This window comes from Festucalex cinctus, chromosome 1, assembly GCF_051991245.1.
Source record: "Festucalex cinctus isolate MCC-2025b chromosome 1, RoL_Fcin_1.0, whole genome shotgun sequence".
Classification (NCBI taxonomy): Eukaryota; Metazoa; Chordata; class Actinopteri; order Syngnathiformes; family Syngnathidae; genus Festucalex; species Festucalex cinctus.
The window spans coordinates 40,957,657-40,973,100 of NC_135411.1; the positions used below are offsets into that span (position 1 = coordinate 40,957,657).

The window sequence follows — 15,444 nt, forward strand, 5'->3', positions numbered from 1 at the left end:
ATGTAACGTTGCTTGAGTGTGCGTGCATGTCTCTCCATGTGTGTCTTCTCCATTCCGCTCACAACTAGTTGAATGCGTAATCAAATACTACAAACTGGGAACGAACGTCATTCTGGCAGTCGTCCAAGCTTTTTCTATGCACCACTGTGATTTCCTACTGTGTGCGTGGTCCAGTCCACGGCTGGAGTGACTGTTGCTTTTTCTTCTGCTTCTCTGTGAAAAACATTTGCTCGTTACGAGCGGTGTTAAAAATAAATAAATAAAATAATCGATTCGGCAATATACAGTCTTCTCTCGCTATAACGCGGTTCACTTTTCGCGGTCTCGCTGTATCGCGGATTTTTTTTTAAGTGCAATTTTGCATATTTTTTTGCAGTAATATACCCATTTTATAAAATTTATGAAGTTTTGAACATTATCAATGTTTGAACAAGAGAGAAATGTGAGAACATGTAAATGCCTCAATGAGAAAAGTGTATAAATTGTGCGGTCGGGGATTTTAGAGCCTTAAAACATTTATAAGAGTTGTAAAACATAAAGCTAACTACTTCGCGGATTTCATTTATTGCGGGTATTTTTTGGAACCTAACCCCAGCGGAAAACGAGGGAACACTGTATGGCGATATTACAGAATGTAATATTCGTATCGATTCAATATGCAGCCGAATTGATATCTAAACATCAAATTTTGATTGAAATATTCAACAAAACGTCTTACTTAGGGTTCACACTTTAAGCATGGAAGAATGTTATATTAATGTAATATAAAGCCTCAATATTTTATTTAGGGCTGGGAGAAAAAGTCGACCAAGTCGACTAGGTCGACTTTAAAAATAGGTCGACCGAAAAAATTTAAGTCGACGCTCCGCCCGGAACCATGTTTGCGCCGTCGCAGTCCATGTTTCTCACGGACCTTTTATTCCGCCGCGCAGAGTGTGTTGCAAATTTCAGTGAGAAGGAGGCGGACAGAGTAATATTTTTATATGTATTTTTTTTTTTTTTATTACTCCTGTTTGGTTGGTGTGATTGGTTGTTTGAATTTGGAGGTGTTGCACAGCCGCCATTAGCCTAACTGCGAGCATATAGTTCTTTTACTGCAAGTGTACATGTACACTCGTACAGCATTTACAATATTTATTAGTTATGATTATGTCCTCATTGGTCGCAATATATTAAAATGGAGGAAAAGCGAATGGATAGGAGGACAGAGGTATATAGGCTCTTGTAAACATTTAATTAGTGCGCAGCCAGCGAGCGCTTCAGTACTAGCGCATGAAGCCATCTTCCTGCGCCCTCTCGCAAACACGCTGAGAGGCGTTTTTTGATGGCCAGCCATTTTCAGAAAAGATCACCTCATAGTGCCAGCTGATTTAGAGCATTTTGACTGATGTTTCAAGACCCACAGAAAATTGTGTGTTAGGAATATACGAACACGGAGACTACCAAATGAAAGATTGAAGTCTCATCTTTCATCAGAAAAAAAAGTATGTTTCTATCTTATTCTGCTTTTCCGTAATCTGCAGTAGAAAACAGGTTGATTTGAGCGAAATCCCGTCTTTTGGACGAAAAGTCTGAGAAAAGAGTCTTTTTGTGACAAGATGTATTTCATGCACGTCTTTGATTTTGACGCTGTTGTTTTCTTTCTTTTGTACACCAAAAAGACCTGAAGAGTGCTTTCCTTCGATAAACACTAACACCGACAATAAAAATTGTTTTTTGATGGCAAATAAACAGTTTATTTACAGTAAACAGTCTAACAATTGGACTATTTTGACAAACTAATTTGCAGTGAAAAGGAAGACTGTTGGTTGGCAGCCCGCTTCATGCCCGTCGGAATTTTTCAGGCAATGATCTGCAAATACAAATTGAAATGATCATATTGTAATTATTTATCTGGCAGCAGTGTGATGTAAACACTGTATTATGTGTACTGTATACACATATGCGCACACACTAAGAAATTGCTTTGATGAATACTTACCTTTTTTGCAGTGTTACATGCTTTGGGCATCCTGGTCTGATACAGTCAATGAAGATGGCCAAGCTCCAGGGGTTTGATTTTTGGAAGAAAACCCTGAAAGAAGCCTGCTTCGTGGTGGCACCCATGGTGGACCAGAGCGAACTGGCATGGCGTCTACTTAGCCGTCGCCACGGTGCTCACCTTTGTTACACGCCCATGCTGCATGCGCAGGTGTTCCTTCGTGATGCTAATTACAGAAGAGAAAACCTCTATAATGAGGTTTGTGAGGAGGACCGACCACTAATCACTCAGGTAGGACTATTTATTTTTTGTACTCAAAAGTATTGTTTTTTTGTTTTTTTTGTTTTTAAAAAGCAGTGAAAATTGTACACCCAGTGTTGCGTAAATTTGGTTGTTGTCTACCTAGTGATTAATTACAAGATTGAAGTTGTTGGAAGTCATAACTGCAAGTTGGAAAGCCATCTGATTTTAAACTACGCACAACTTGTCTGTTTTTTGGAGATGGCAGAGGCATTGACCATAGCAATGATTCAGCCTTCGGGCCAACAAGCGGGTGGGGTGGGTGTTACTATACCTGAACAGAAGACATCAGGTGATGGACTAACAGTGAGTCTATAGTTTAATCCAAAGGAGAAAACGAACAGGGCCCAAAAAACCCATGTCTATTTTCAAGAAGACCATATTTCATCCTTTAGCATGAGTTCAGGTTCCTTCCCATTCTCAGGTTTCTAATTCGAGACGACATAATGAGGTAGATTCCACAAGTTCCAACTTCCGGATTTCCACACATAAGCACTATTTCTGGCTACACACGGACATACAAGATGAACTGTCCTGTCCTGTCGGCACTGGAGCTGAGAACATATATTGTTAGTGCCACATCCACAAAAAAAAACTTACCTACTATGTAAATGTCGAGCTTTCCGGCAGTTTCTAATCAGAACTGTCAACACTAACAACAAGTCTTGCTCTTGCTGCCCCCTTGCTGGCATCTTGCTTTGTGAATGTCTTAATGTTTTTTTTGTCTGTTTTTTGAATTGTTGGTCCATTGTGACTCTAATGTACATTTTAGCTTAAGGTAGTACGAAGGAACTTTTTAACCTTAATAAAATATTCTCATAACTCTTCTGATGAAACATTGACTTAAAACTAGTTGAATGGTAACTTTGCCATGGCCTGAGGGTGTCTGTATAATCTTTGCTGGCACTAAGCATCTTCTATAAGGTTGGTAGGAACATCCCCACACAAAAAAAAAAAAACACAAATGTGCTGACTGCTTTATGGCAGGGGTGGCACTGGGTCATGAAACTTTTTAGTAGTGCTGTCAAACGATAATTTTTAATCTGATTAATCACACTTTTTAATTTTGATTAATCACGATTAATCAGCTAAATACTTGCGCATTCACGTAATATAAAATAAATACAAAATACCGTAATATTTTGACAACGCATTTTATGGTATGAATGTCATTTGCAAACATTGATTAAATTCATGTACTCAATGCATGCATGCGTGTATTTCTCAAAACGTAACAGCATCATATCAATTGGGTGCAATTCAGCAATTATTAATTAAACACAAATTACTTTTGTTTTATCTAAAGTCCCGTCGGGGTGTTTTTTAAAGCGAAATTTACCACCGAGCACACCAACTGGAACCCCGCTCATTTTGGAACAACAGGCGTCGGAAATGCCGTGCATTGACCGAATCACGGACCTGCGCAGCCTTCAATCTAACCATCCGCGGTTACGTTCAAGGCTCAAGTGCGGTCAAAAAAAGAATAGGGCAATTAATCTGCGTTAATACGTGATTAATACGACAATTTTCTGTGATTAATTAATCTATTAACACTTTAACTTTGACAGCCCTACTTTTTAGCCAATGTGGCTAAACAGTAGAAAAATCTCATAGCCACATTTGAGTGTAGTTAGCCATGACATCACATTGTCATCACGTTGTCAATATTTTGAAGCAGATGTGATGCCTCTGCTGTTTATTTATTTTTTCCATGTCATCCCGTGGTGACATGCTGAAATGTGCTTACTATGGAAATCCGACAGCGTTGTCAGCGGTGCAAGAATAATGACTCATAAATATCTTCATGTTTTTAATACAATAAAATGGCAGCATGGGAATAATATACATAAAGGCACATAAAAAGTAAAAACTAGAAGAGCTAGAAAGGCAGAAAAATAATTTTGTGAACCGAGTAACAACACATTGTGGTGTATTGTTACTAATGTGACCGCTAGGTGGTGCTGTGGTATGTTGTTGACATGTAGGTTGAGATCAAACAGTTCAGTCAAGACATCACAGAAGCTAAGTTGCCGTCTGCTGCTCTTATTACACAGCACTACACAAAGAGCTTTTAACCCCTGCTATAACAAAGCCAACACAAGGTAAAGGACCACAACACACGTCAAAGTTTAACTTCAAAATACAGCTCTGGTTCTACTGTTAACAAACGGCGCCCTTGTGTGATTGAGTTATCCCTGCGAATGTTAACAAGTTAGAACCAACTGTCTCCGGTGTTCAGCATAAAGCCTAATTTATGCCTCCACGTTTGCTCTCGCGTAGATCATCGCCGTAGGTCACATGATCGACGCGAGCCATGAATTTTAAGTGCCGCGTTGCTCGTGGCCGGCTGCGGTGCACACGTCGCCAATCCTTGAACGCCGTAGATGGCGGGGCGTAGCTCGCTTCTGATTGGTCTGTTCGATGGCGTTTTTTCTTTTTTCTCTCTCTCTCTCCCCGCCCCCCGCCCAGATAGTTTCCGTGAAGGCAACTGGCGGCGCAAAACGACTTCCTGCTCGGAGACCACGGCTGTGCATGTGGATATGTGCCTGGGACGAGAGGCGGAAAACAACAATAACTTAAAAAAAAAAAAAAAAAACTGTGTTCACTAAGCGCATGGCTGTTGTGTTTTGGCGAGTTTACGGCCGACACCGGTGCAAATTGGCAATAATTAATTGCCACGGTGATGAACTTACTCTCCCCCCGGCTTTGTTTCGTGTTTCTGAATTAACTTCCTGAATCCGTCATAAAATGCAGAGGAATCGCCACTCTGTGGCGTCCCAGCCATAGCTACAGCGGGACTTGGTGTGAAACTCCAGCAGACACCGATGTGTATTGCGCACAAGTCGGAAGGCAAACGCACGAGCGGAGCAACAACGTGACGCCTCCACGCGAGCCTCTGGCAGAAGCATACTGAGGCCTTAAGAGGGAAAAAGCAGTTAAACAGAGTTTAACAGAGTTAAACATGTGTGTGCGCGCGCGTGCTATTTACATACTATACAGGGCATCAACAGCAACATTTTCACATTTGATAAACTATTAACAAATGTTGGGCTCTTTACAAGATGTGTGTGCATCTGTGTGTTTTTTCAAATCCAATTGTGTCTTTTTGTGTGGTACCGCAGCGTTTTCGTTGTATTCATTCAGCGGCGGGCTCCTTCAATTTGACCCGCCGCTCCTTCGAGCCAGAAAAAAAAAAAAAAAAAAAAAAGTGCGCCTTTTGTGTGCGCGAGTTCTGAAGTGAAGACATAATGCAAGGTTGACATATACACGACTTTTGGCCACTATCTTGTCGTGGCAAGTCGTGCCATTTTGGGACACGAACTGGGAGGTTCCCGCACTGTTCACGCATCGTTCACGATGAGTTCACGAATGCATGACCATTCGTGTCCACATTGACACGAACTGGCACGACGAGTTCGCGCATAGTTTACACACTTCCTGCATTTGCACGACAAGTTCCCGCAATTCGGATGGTGTTGTGCCGACTTGGGCACGCCATATAAAAAGGGGGCCTCCCCAACCCCTATTCGTGGCACTTCATGACAGTCGTGGCATGGCGCGCACTGCCACGCACTGGCGCGCATCCTTCCCGCATCGTCCCGACGACTTCACAAACAGTTTGCGCATAGTTCACGACCCGGTCGTGACAAAAATTTTGAACATTTCAAAATTTTTGCCCCGACATGGCAAGCAGTCATGACTGGTTTACGCACACTTCATGTCACTTTCTGACTAGTTCGCGCATTTGAGTCGTGCCAATTCGTGCCACAAAATCGTGCAAGTGTCAGTCTTGCATTATCCTTCCAGGCAAGAATCGGGGAAAATTTTGCTGTGCCGGCAAGCGTTTCTGAGCGGTGGGCGCTCGTTCCTGGTTGGCTGCTTCCTCAAGCCACTGTGACGTGTAACTTTGGAACGCGCATGTAGGAGGAATGCGGAAGAGGGGCCCCGGGTAAAGGAGTGGAACCGTCTCTTGCCTTCGGTGGCGGTTTGCGGGCCTTCACTTCTCCGCCGGGGGAGACCATGTGTGGCTTACATGATGTAATCGTGTGAGTGGAGAAAAAAAAAAACACGGAAGAGAGTTGAGGCTGTATGTACTCGAATGTGGAGATTAAACAAGATGATGAATAAAAAGAGAGCTAAAATAAAACACCAGGTTGCAGTGTGACCTCCTGTCTCCTACAGTTCATTTCATCTACCCCGTTTGGGATAACTGCAATCAGTTACGTGTTTGTACATGGAGGCACGAGAGAATTCCACATCGGTGGAGGAAGCAAGAAAAAAACAACTCAAACTTGACGTGTCCCTCGAGCACCCAGTCAAGACCGAGCGGAGCAGGTCCACAACTCTTATTCTGGGAGGATTAATGAAGGAACTCCAAGTCTCCAACTGCTGGACATTGGTGTAAACTCGGCATTGAAATTAAGTTCCGAGCAGCCTTTGTGCGCTGGATGAGAGACTGTGAACACACTTTCAGGCAGATTGACGCCTGTCCTTGCGAAAGCCGGCAGGCATTATTGCTAAACAGCCGCATTGCAATGAGACTTCGTGCCTCTCATGAACGCTTTCAATGGACCAAACAGGTGAAAGTCTGAAGGGGCAACGTCTCCTATGAATTTCAACTGGTTTGCACCCTTCAGCAACCAAAAACCTGATAACTGACCGCTGTTCAAACCTGGAGCATGCTTCTTGGTCGAACATCTTTGTTAAGCTTTGTTAAAAGAAGTAAAACAGAAATATAAAAAGAAAGTAAGCGTCTATCTGTATTAGAAGTCCTTATACTGAAAATTTCACCTTATTCATTGAATGACCCTCATATTTGTAGTGACCAGTCATGTTAAATGGTTAATCATGATGTTCATATTGTAATATATTTCTTTGCCAAGACTGGTTGGACTTCTGTTTATGAAAGTCATCATTTTTCTTTTCTTTCCCTTTCAGTTTTGTGCAAATGATCCTGAGGTGTTCATTCAGGCAGCTCTTTTGGCCCAGAACTACTGTGATGCCATTGACCTCAACCTGGGTTGTCCTCAAATGATCGCTAAGAGGGGTACCTGGACTTTCTACATAAATTAAGCATGTGGTAATAAATATCATCAGAAACTACAGAATGAAAACCACTAACTGTTGTTGATGTTTTTGTCAAAGGGCACTATGGAGCTTTCCTGCAAGATGAATGGGAGCTGTTGAAAAAAATGGGTAATGCATTTTTTCTATGATTACATTATTTAGTTATAAAATAGGATAGTGGACAAATAGGACAAACATTACACTGTTTCCGCGCTACTCGGTGGTTCACTTAATGCGGATTCACTGTATGGTGGATTTTTATTTGGCTCCATTTATGCCTCTATTTTTCTCCCTTTTTGTAATATTTGAGTAAATAAAAACAGCTCTTTCTTTCATACAACACAATCTATTTTAATTAAACAAAATATAATTTCAAAAAATATTGACATTTTTTTTTTATTGTAATTTTTATTAGCAAGTCAGTGTCCCATCGCTGGTGAGTTATTTTTAGGACAGACCACAGTTGTTACCAGGGGTGACAGTGAACCAGAACGGTCCGATACTATGGACCTGTCAAAAATTCGGGACCGGAACGATCCGGTATGGTGCTTCGGTTCCGAAAATACTACAGTTTTCTGTCAAAAATGTACTGGGGTAACATCAACCAAGTGTCCTTTTGCAAAAAAAACAAAAAAAAACAAACAAACAAAAAAAACAACATAACCGTATGCAAATTGCATACAGTAATCCCGCAATCCTCAACTTGGCCAGTGACGTACATGATTGGTTACAGTATAATCACAAGCACATTGGGGTAGAATTAATTATTTCCCAGAGCACGGAATGCCATTGGGCTCAGTGCGAGCGTTTTGTTTTTTTTGTTTTTTTCTGTTTTTGTTTTGTTTTGCGTTTTTGTTGTTTTTGTTGTTGTTTTTTTTGTTGCTGGCTCGGAGGAGCGGTGGTTCGGATATAGGATTTAGCTACAAACTCCATAGAAACGGAAACGCTGCAATAGCATAGTGGACCTAAGTGTTCTTAAAAACAAGGTAGTGGTTTTATTCTTAAAATACACTTGTATTTCTTATTGTAGGCCACTGCAAGATTATTATGTCAGTCCAAACATTAATACTGTGCTTGAAGGGAGGAAAATACAAGTGTACTTAAGTAATGATTGCGTTCATTTAATAGAGGTATTAAAAACAATGAATGAAAATCATACTTCAATAAATGTTGAAAAAATAGCAAGACCAGTGGTGTCCAAACTACGACCCTGGGGCCATTTGCGGCCCGCCGTCCATTTTTCAGGGGCCCGCGACATATGCTAAAAATGGCATTTAATTCAGTTAAAATAAATTAATAAAAAACAAAATTTTTGGAGATGGTCAAAGTAAGAAGAGAGGGTGTCGAAAAACACAGGCGCCATTAAACGTTATTGTAGTTAACGAAAACTAGCGAAATAACAAACTAAAATTTAAAAAACAATTTTGTTAACGAAATAAAATAAAAACGAAAATGCTTTTTAAAAAACGAAAACTAACATTACATTTTATGTGATTTAACTAACTAAAGCTAACTATAATTATAGCAAACATGTCCTTCATTTTAGTCTTTGGTGATTAATTTAATGCATGAGTCTTTGGGGATGATTTTAAATGTGATTTTTAATCATTTATTTTGATAAAAACCGGACTAATGACGATTGAAAATGTCACACAGAAGTGATGTCAACAGAACTACCCTGAAAACTAATTAAAACCAACTAAATTTAAAAAACAAAACTCAAAATGAAATAAAAATTAAAATAAAACATTCCAAAATTATAATAACCCTACTGCCATATTACAAATAAAGTGGTTTATGTACTGTAGCATTTTTCTAAATATGCAAAAGCCCAAATAATTTATTTGTACAATTCTTATGACTAAACACAATTTCTCTTCATAACATTATGTGGCCCTTGCTTCCCTCTGATTTTCTGTATGTGGCCCTCAAATGAAGGTTAAGAGTCCATGGGACAAATGGCTGTATTTTGGAAAATCTACATTTTTCTACTGTCAATTGTAAAAGAACGAGACGAGGCAAAAAGTAGGGAGTCTATTCTGTCATTTGGTAGATTCGGTTTATATATAATTATTGAATGTAATTTCGCGTGGGTATTGGAAATTTTGAAATTTTCTAAAATGTCTGGTAGTGAATGAGTTTTAAAGAACCTTTAAAGCATTTGAGGTTTTTTTTTTTTTTTGAAATACAGGACATTGAATATTTTGAAAGAAAAATACAATTTAGTATGGATCGGTATCAGCAGATACTGAACCCAAGGTTTCTGTTTCTAATCGGTAATGAAAAAAGTGGAGCTTTCCAATTATTAAATTAAAGGAAAAAAATGATTCGAATAATGAATAAGGTTGGCAACAGCGAATCAACTACTGAATTATTTATAGGATCTGGTATTTCAAAATGTATGTATCGTGTACTTAAAAGCACAGGAAGTTCTTTTTCGTGCAGTAAACAATAACCTACCTGTTTATATTCACGCTTTCTTTAAATCAAGAATAGGAAACTATAATTTAAGGGCTTTAGGCTATATATGTTTGAAACATGTAAAGTGAGGACCAACGTAAAATTCAGCTGTTTCAGTTTTGGGTGTAAAATTGTGAAATAAAATTGATGATGCGTTGAAGCTGTGTGCTTCTCTGTTTAGGTTTAAGAAAAAATTAAAATTTAAAATAATTCATGCTTTGCATGGCCATTGAGAAAATGTAAAACATTTAGGAATTATAATGTGAGTGTAGTATTCATTTATTTTATTTTGTTGTAATTGTAAGTGATTAGTGGGATTACATAAGATAATAATTAGCCTGGTGCGTTCCTTTTTTGGTTAATTGATTTGTTTGAAATGATGTTTGTTTGTTTTTTCTTTATGTATAGAGCCGAAATAAACCATTCATTCATTCATTCATTCATTCATTCATTCATTCATTCATTCATTCATTCATCCGGGATTTAGAAGTGGGTATACAGAATGCTGACTGAAAAAGAAGTGGATATACACCGTATACCCGCAGATATCCTGAACTACACCACTGTGTCTGGGGTAAAAGATGTTTTTTTTTTTTTTTTGTTTTTTTCTAAAGCTGATCGTTGAATTATGCATACACAAGGTTTGAGGAAGTTCTATTTGTTTGTAGAGTACGCATAAATTCAAAAATGCACATTGATGGAAAACAGATTTCAAACATGCATACATTTGATTTGAGCAAAAATGTGTTCAGAATATGCACTGTTAGCGAGCTCAATTTAGGACAGTTTTAATGAACTAATCTTTTCATTTGACAGTCACATTAGCAAATGAAAAGCTGTCCGTGCCGATCACGTGTAAGATCCGTGTGTTCGAGGACATCGAAAAGACTGTCTGCTATGCCCAAATGCTGGAGAAAGCTGGTTGCCAGGTACGAACTTTGATAATGTTTAAAAAAAAAAAAAAAACATAAAAAATACTCAATTTAATTTCTACATCACACGGGCACAACATGACCGCTTGTGTTCCGCTCGGTTGCTTTCACACGACTTTTTTTTGTTTGTTTGTTTGTTTTGGTAACCCTTCATGAGCGCTAATCCAATATGGCGGCGTCCTTGGTTACGGAGCGCGTCCATGGTTACGGGGCGCGTCATATCCTTCCAGCGAGGCTGTAGGCCAGGGGTGTCAAACATAAGGCCCGCGGGCCGGATCAGGCCCGCAAAGGGGTTTAATCCGGCCCGCGAGATGTTTTTGTAAAGTAAAAAAAAAAAAAGTTGTCATGCTGGACTAATTAATCAGTCGGCCACAATCAAAATATCTAAAATATATAAATATATCAAATTTGTAATTTCACAAGCAGTCCTTGTACGGGGGAATCGTCCTGGATGTCATTATTTTACACACAACTTAAAGTTACGATTTGTTTAGTTATTATTATTATTATTATTATTATTATCATTATTATTATTTATTTTAATCATAGACCAACAAACGTGTTAGATACGATACAAATTCAATTCCTGGTAACACAAATATATGATATGACAAGGATTAGCGTCCTTATAACGTTATTAACTGTGCCACGCAATGCATTCTGGGAACGGTATATATGCAAAACAGGTAGATTTAACACATCCAGGACTCAGTGTTGCCGTGTTCCATTTGCATTTATATTATGTTTTGGAACAATATGATTATAATTGAGCTCCGTAATTTAGGGCTGGCACACAATTAGCAGAAATCTGCGTGTAATTGACGGCAATCATTTTAAAGTTATATATCGTTATTTTACCGACGCGGCCCATTTGGTAAAATATTTTCCTCCATGCGGCCCCTGAGCTAACATGAGTTTGACACCCCTGCTGTAGGCAATCGTATTGCAGCGGGGCTGGTACAGCCTCCGAACAGCTATCAGCTAGCATGCTACAACACACCATGTTGTTGTGTAGCGTTTCACCGGCTCGTTTGAAATATCAGCAATGGACTTGGAACGAAAATGCGTGGGGTAGCGGGGAATCGGGATAGAAAGGTGAAAAAAAAATGAAACATCCAAGTACTGGTGAGTCTATTTACTTGCTGTTGAACTGTATCGAGCTAACAGCAGTGTTTGTGTTGACTCGCAAAAGTGCTCTACAGAGCAAGATTTGTTACATAAAACGAACGTCGGAATTACAACTGGCTGGAAATTGTTATGTTCATGACTGAGTTGTGTGTTTTGTTTCAAACGGGATCTTGGTTTAACACGATGATATTCGATGTTAGCATAGCACCACTTAAGTCTTGTAAAACTCGTAGGCAGGTAAATCCCCCTCAAAATAACGGTGGAACATCTGCAACTAAAGCGCATCTTGTCCGTTTCATTTGAAATCCAGTTTGGTGGTGTTTAGAGAACGTGAATGAAGAGATGAGGTGCATCAGAGGAGAATCAGCTGAGTTCATTCACAAATCATGTACCCAGAGTAATATACACGGCTTGTTTGGGGGCGGGTGGTGGTGTGGGTGGTTGGGGGTGGTGTTGGAGGTCGGGGTGTGTCCGGGGGTTTGGGGGCCGGGATGGGCGGGGGCTGGGTCGTGGTGGGAGCTGTGGGGGCCTGCCGGGCCTCGTTCTGCGGCGTTGGGCTCGAGGATGCGGGCCGGGTCGGGAGCGGGGGTGCTCCGGGCATCTGGGTGACCAGTAACCGCCCGGGTGGCGTGGGGGTGGCCTTGGTGCTGCCGCGGCTTGGGGGATTCCGGGGGGGTGGTGCTCGCTTTGCTGGGCCGCGGTTGACGGTTCCTTTCTTTGCTGGCGGTCCTTATGCATGCCAGATCCATCACACCAGCATCTACTGAAATTCAAACTGAATTCGACTCTCCCTCCCACTGCTTGTTGAATCAGTGGGTGTTGGTGTCTGTGGATCTCACTCTGCTTTATCTATCCTTCCCTCCTTCCTCTCTTTAGTTTTTCCTCTGGTCTCTTGAGATCTCCTTAATTTGCTGGAATTTAGAGGTTTCTGGTGTTGGCGTATGACTCTGGTTTTGTAACCATGCGGATGGCAGGAGGTGTTTGGTTGGTGCTGGATTTCACTGTGATGGACTGGATGTGCTGGTTTCTGTGGATCTCACTCTGCCTCATCTATCCTTCCCTCCTTCCTCTCTTTAGTTTTTCCTCTGGTCTCTTGAGATCTCTTTAATTTGTTGGAATTTCAGGGTTTCTGGGGTTGGCGTAAGACTCTGATTTTGTAACTATGTGGAAGGCAGGAAGTGTTTGGTTGGTGCTGGATTTTACTTTGATTTATCTTTCTTTTCTTTTTATCTTTTCTGATTTTTTCTCTGTTCTCCTGACCGTCTGAACCTCACAACTCTGGCGAGACTCTGACATATCTGGTTAAGGTGAAGGGTAATGGGATTTTTATCAGGTTTTAGGTGAATTAATGAGTATAAATTTACACGTATTTGGGCATATACACACACGCATGCACACACACAAAAAAAAGAGCAATGATAAGACTACCGAATGAACCATTCTGAGCTCTCTCTTAGAAAAGAAAATCTGCTCTTTGTACATCTTTTCTTTTTCAATGTTGTCAGTGTACTGTATGATCCCTTTAGTTTGAGTAATATGTAATTTTATTCCTGTAATGAAGCAATCCAGGTTTTGTTTTTTGATGTTGATATTTACACTGAGAGGAGGAATTATTCTGCTTTACAAAGACAAAGTAATTTATATTTGCTTTTTTTGTTTGTTTGTCTTCAGCTACTCACAGTGCATGGCAGAACCAAAGACCAGAAAGGAGCAATGACTGGAATTGCTAGTTGGGAGCATGTCAGAGCAGTCAGGTGAGCTAATGATTTATTCCAGTCTTTGATTATGCAGGGCTCGACACTGCGACCAATTAACCCGTAAACGTGGCCAACTTTACAGTGTTGGCTAGTAAAAAATGCATTCAGTCGCACGCCGCAAGTTCATGTTTCAATTAGCGGTGCAACAGAGAATCTTTGAGCTGTGATGCGTTCAGATCAAGCGTGAGAACGAGTCAAGCTAGCCAGCATGCGCTGCAAAGGCCAACTTCTAAATAATAGACTATATTTGGGCTCCCTATTAATCTATAAAAGCTGACATACAGGATGATTAAAAAAAGAATGACTATTTCATGATCAAATATTTCGTAAGTAAACGTATGAATCAGAATGAGGGAGTGGGTGTTTGAAAGATCAGATTCCCCAGTTTTCTATAATTGTCACGTGACAATGACAGATTCATGCCTCTGGCAGCGACAGATCTCCTGACCTCACCTTTTGTGATTTTTTTTTTTTTTTTTTTTTTTTTCTGTAGAGGTTTGTAAAAGATTAGTCTTTGTTCCACCATTACCAACTAACCTGGAAAACTTAAAACATCGAATAACAACAGCGATCATTTGATCCCGATGTGCTTCAACGTGTTTGGGAAGAATTCTCATATCGTATTAATGTTGTTCGTGCTGCAAGAGGAGGCCATATTGAGCACTTATGTGAAATAAAACTTCACTGTTGGTGGAATACTTTTTATTATAAGTGTTATTTTTTGCTATTTTCCCTTCATATAATATTTGATCATGAAATAGGGTCATTCTTTTTTAATCCCCCTGTGTATATCAAGAGGAATGATGGGGTGAAATCACTTTGCTATTTTACTTAATTGCAATAAATGGAACATCTAGCCATTTGTTTACAATACCTAATCCAACTAGACTAAGTGCAATTTCTAAGAAATTGCGTGGGAATGCTGAAGGCTGAATGCTTATAGCTGAATGCTAAGCTGAATGCTCAAGAAGTAAATTGAAGGATAACTTTTGTGGAAATTACAAAGTAATTAACTAGTAATTACTACTACTCGCAGTAGTAGTAAGAGTAGTAGTAGTAGTAGTATTACTAGTAACTAGTAATTACTACTAGTAGTAGTAGTACTAGTAGCTAGTAATTACTAATAGTAGTGCATTTGTCATTGAACATTAAATTGAATGCAATAACTGTAACGTGTTCATCGAATGACAATGAATGAAACGTGAGAAAATTACAAATGATCAATTATAGATTAATCATAAATGAAAAGTTGAAATGCAACCAGCCTAAAATGGGATTCGAACCATCGCCTCCTGTTTACTGGTCACAGGTCTGCTTCAGTAGGCTACCCATTGAGCTACAGCAGGGGTCTCCAAGTTCGGTCCTCGAGAGCCTATTTCCAGCCTGTTTTCCATGTCTCCGTCATTCAGCACAGCTGAATCTAATGATCAGCTAAACAGCAAGCTTTGCAGAAGCTTGATAACGATCCCGATCATGAATCAGGTGTGTTAGTGGAGAGAAACATGTAAACAGGCTGAATAGGGGGTCTCGAGGACCGAATTATCTACAGAGACTTGCTGTCATTATTGAAGTGTCGTGAAATGTCATTGAGGGACGTCTCGTCAAATGGCAGTAAATGTCATTGAACATTAAATTGAATGCATTAAATAAAACGTATGTTAAATGAATGATGAAAGATAAATCGTTTGTTACAAATTACAAATGAGAAATTATGGATGAATTATAAACGAAAAAAGAAAAGTTGTACTGCAGCCAGTCTGAGGCGGGTGTTTACTGTTCCATGAGCTGCCGCACTAAACACTGTGCTCTGAGGACTGAG

At 39.8% G+C, this 15,444-nt stretch overlaps 1 protein-coding gene across 1 annotated transcript in view; it reads left to right on the forward strand.

The window, feature by feature from the left end:
- dus1l (dihydrouridine synthase 1-like (S. cerevisiae)) overlaps positions 1-15,444 on the forward strand; it is a 30,665-nt gene that overhangs the window by 1,756 nt on the left and 13,465 nt on the right. Inside the window, exons 2-6 of the mRNA XM_077535677.1 lie at positions 1,993-2,272; positions 7,220-7,328; positions 7,427-7,477; positions 10,625-10,737; positions 13,540-13,622. Of these exons, the coding sequence (XP_077391803.1) occupies positions 2,030-2,272; positions 7,220-7,328; positions 7,427-7,477; positions 10,625-10,737; positions 13,540-13,622 (599 nt within the window). The 5' untranslated portion in view covers positions 1,993-2,029. The remainder of the gene's footprint in view (positions 1-1,992; positions 2,273-7,219; positions 7,329-7,426; positions 7,478-10,624; positions 10,738-13,539; positions 13,623-15,444) is intronic.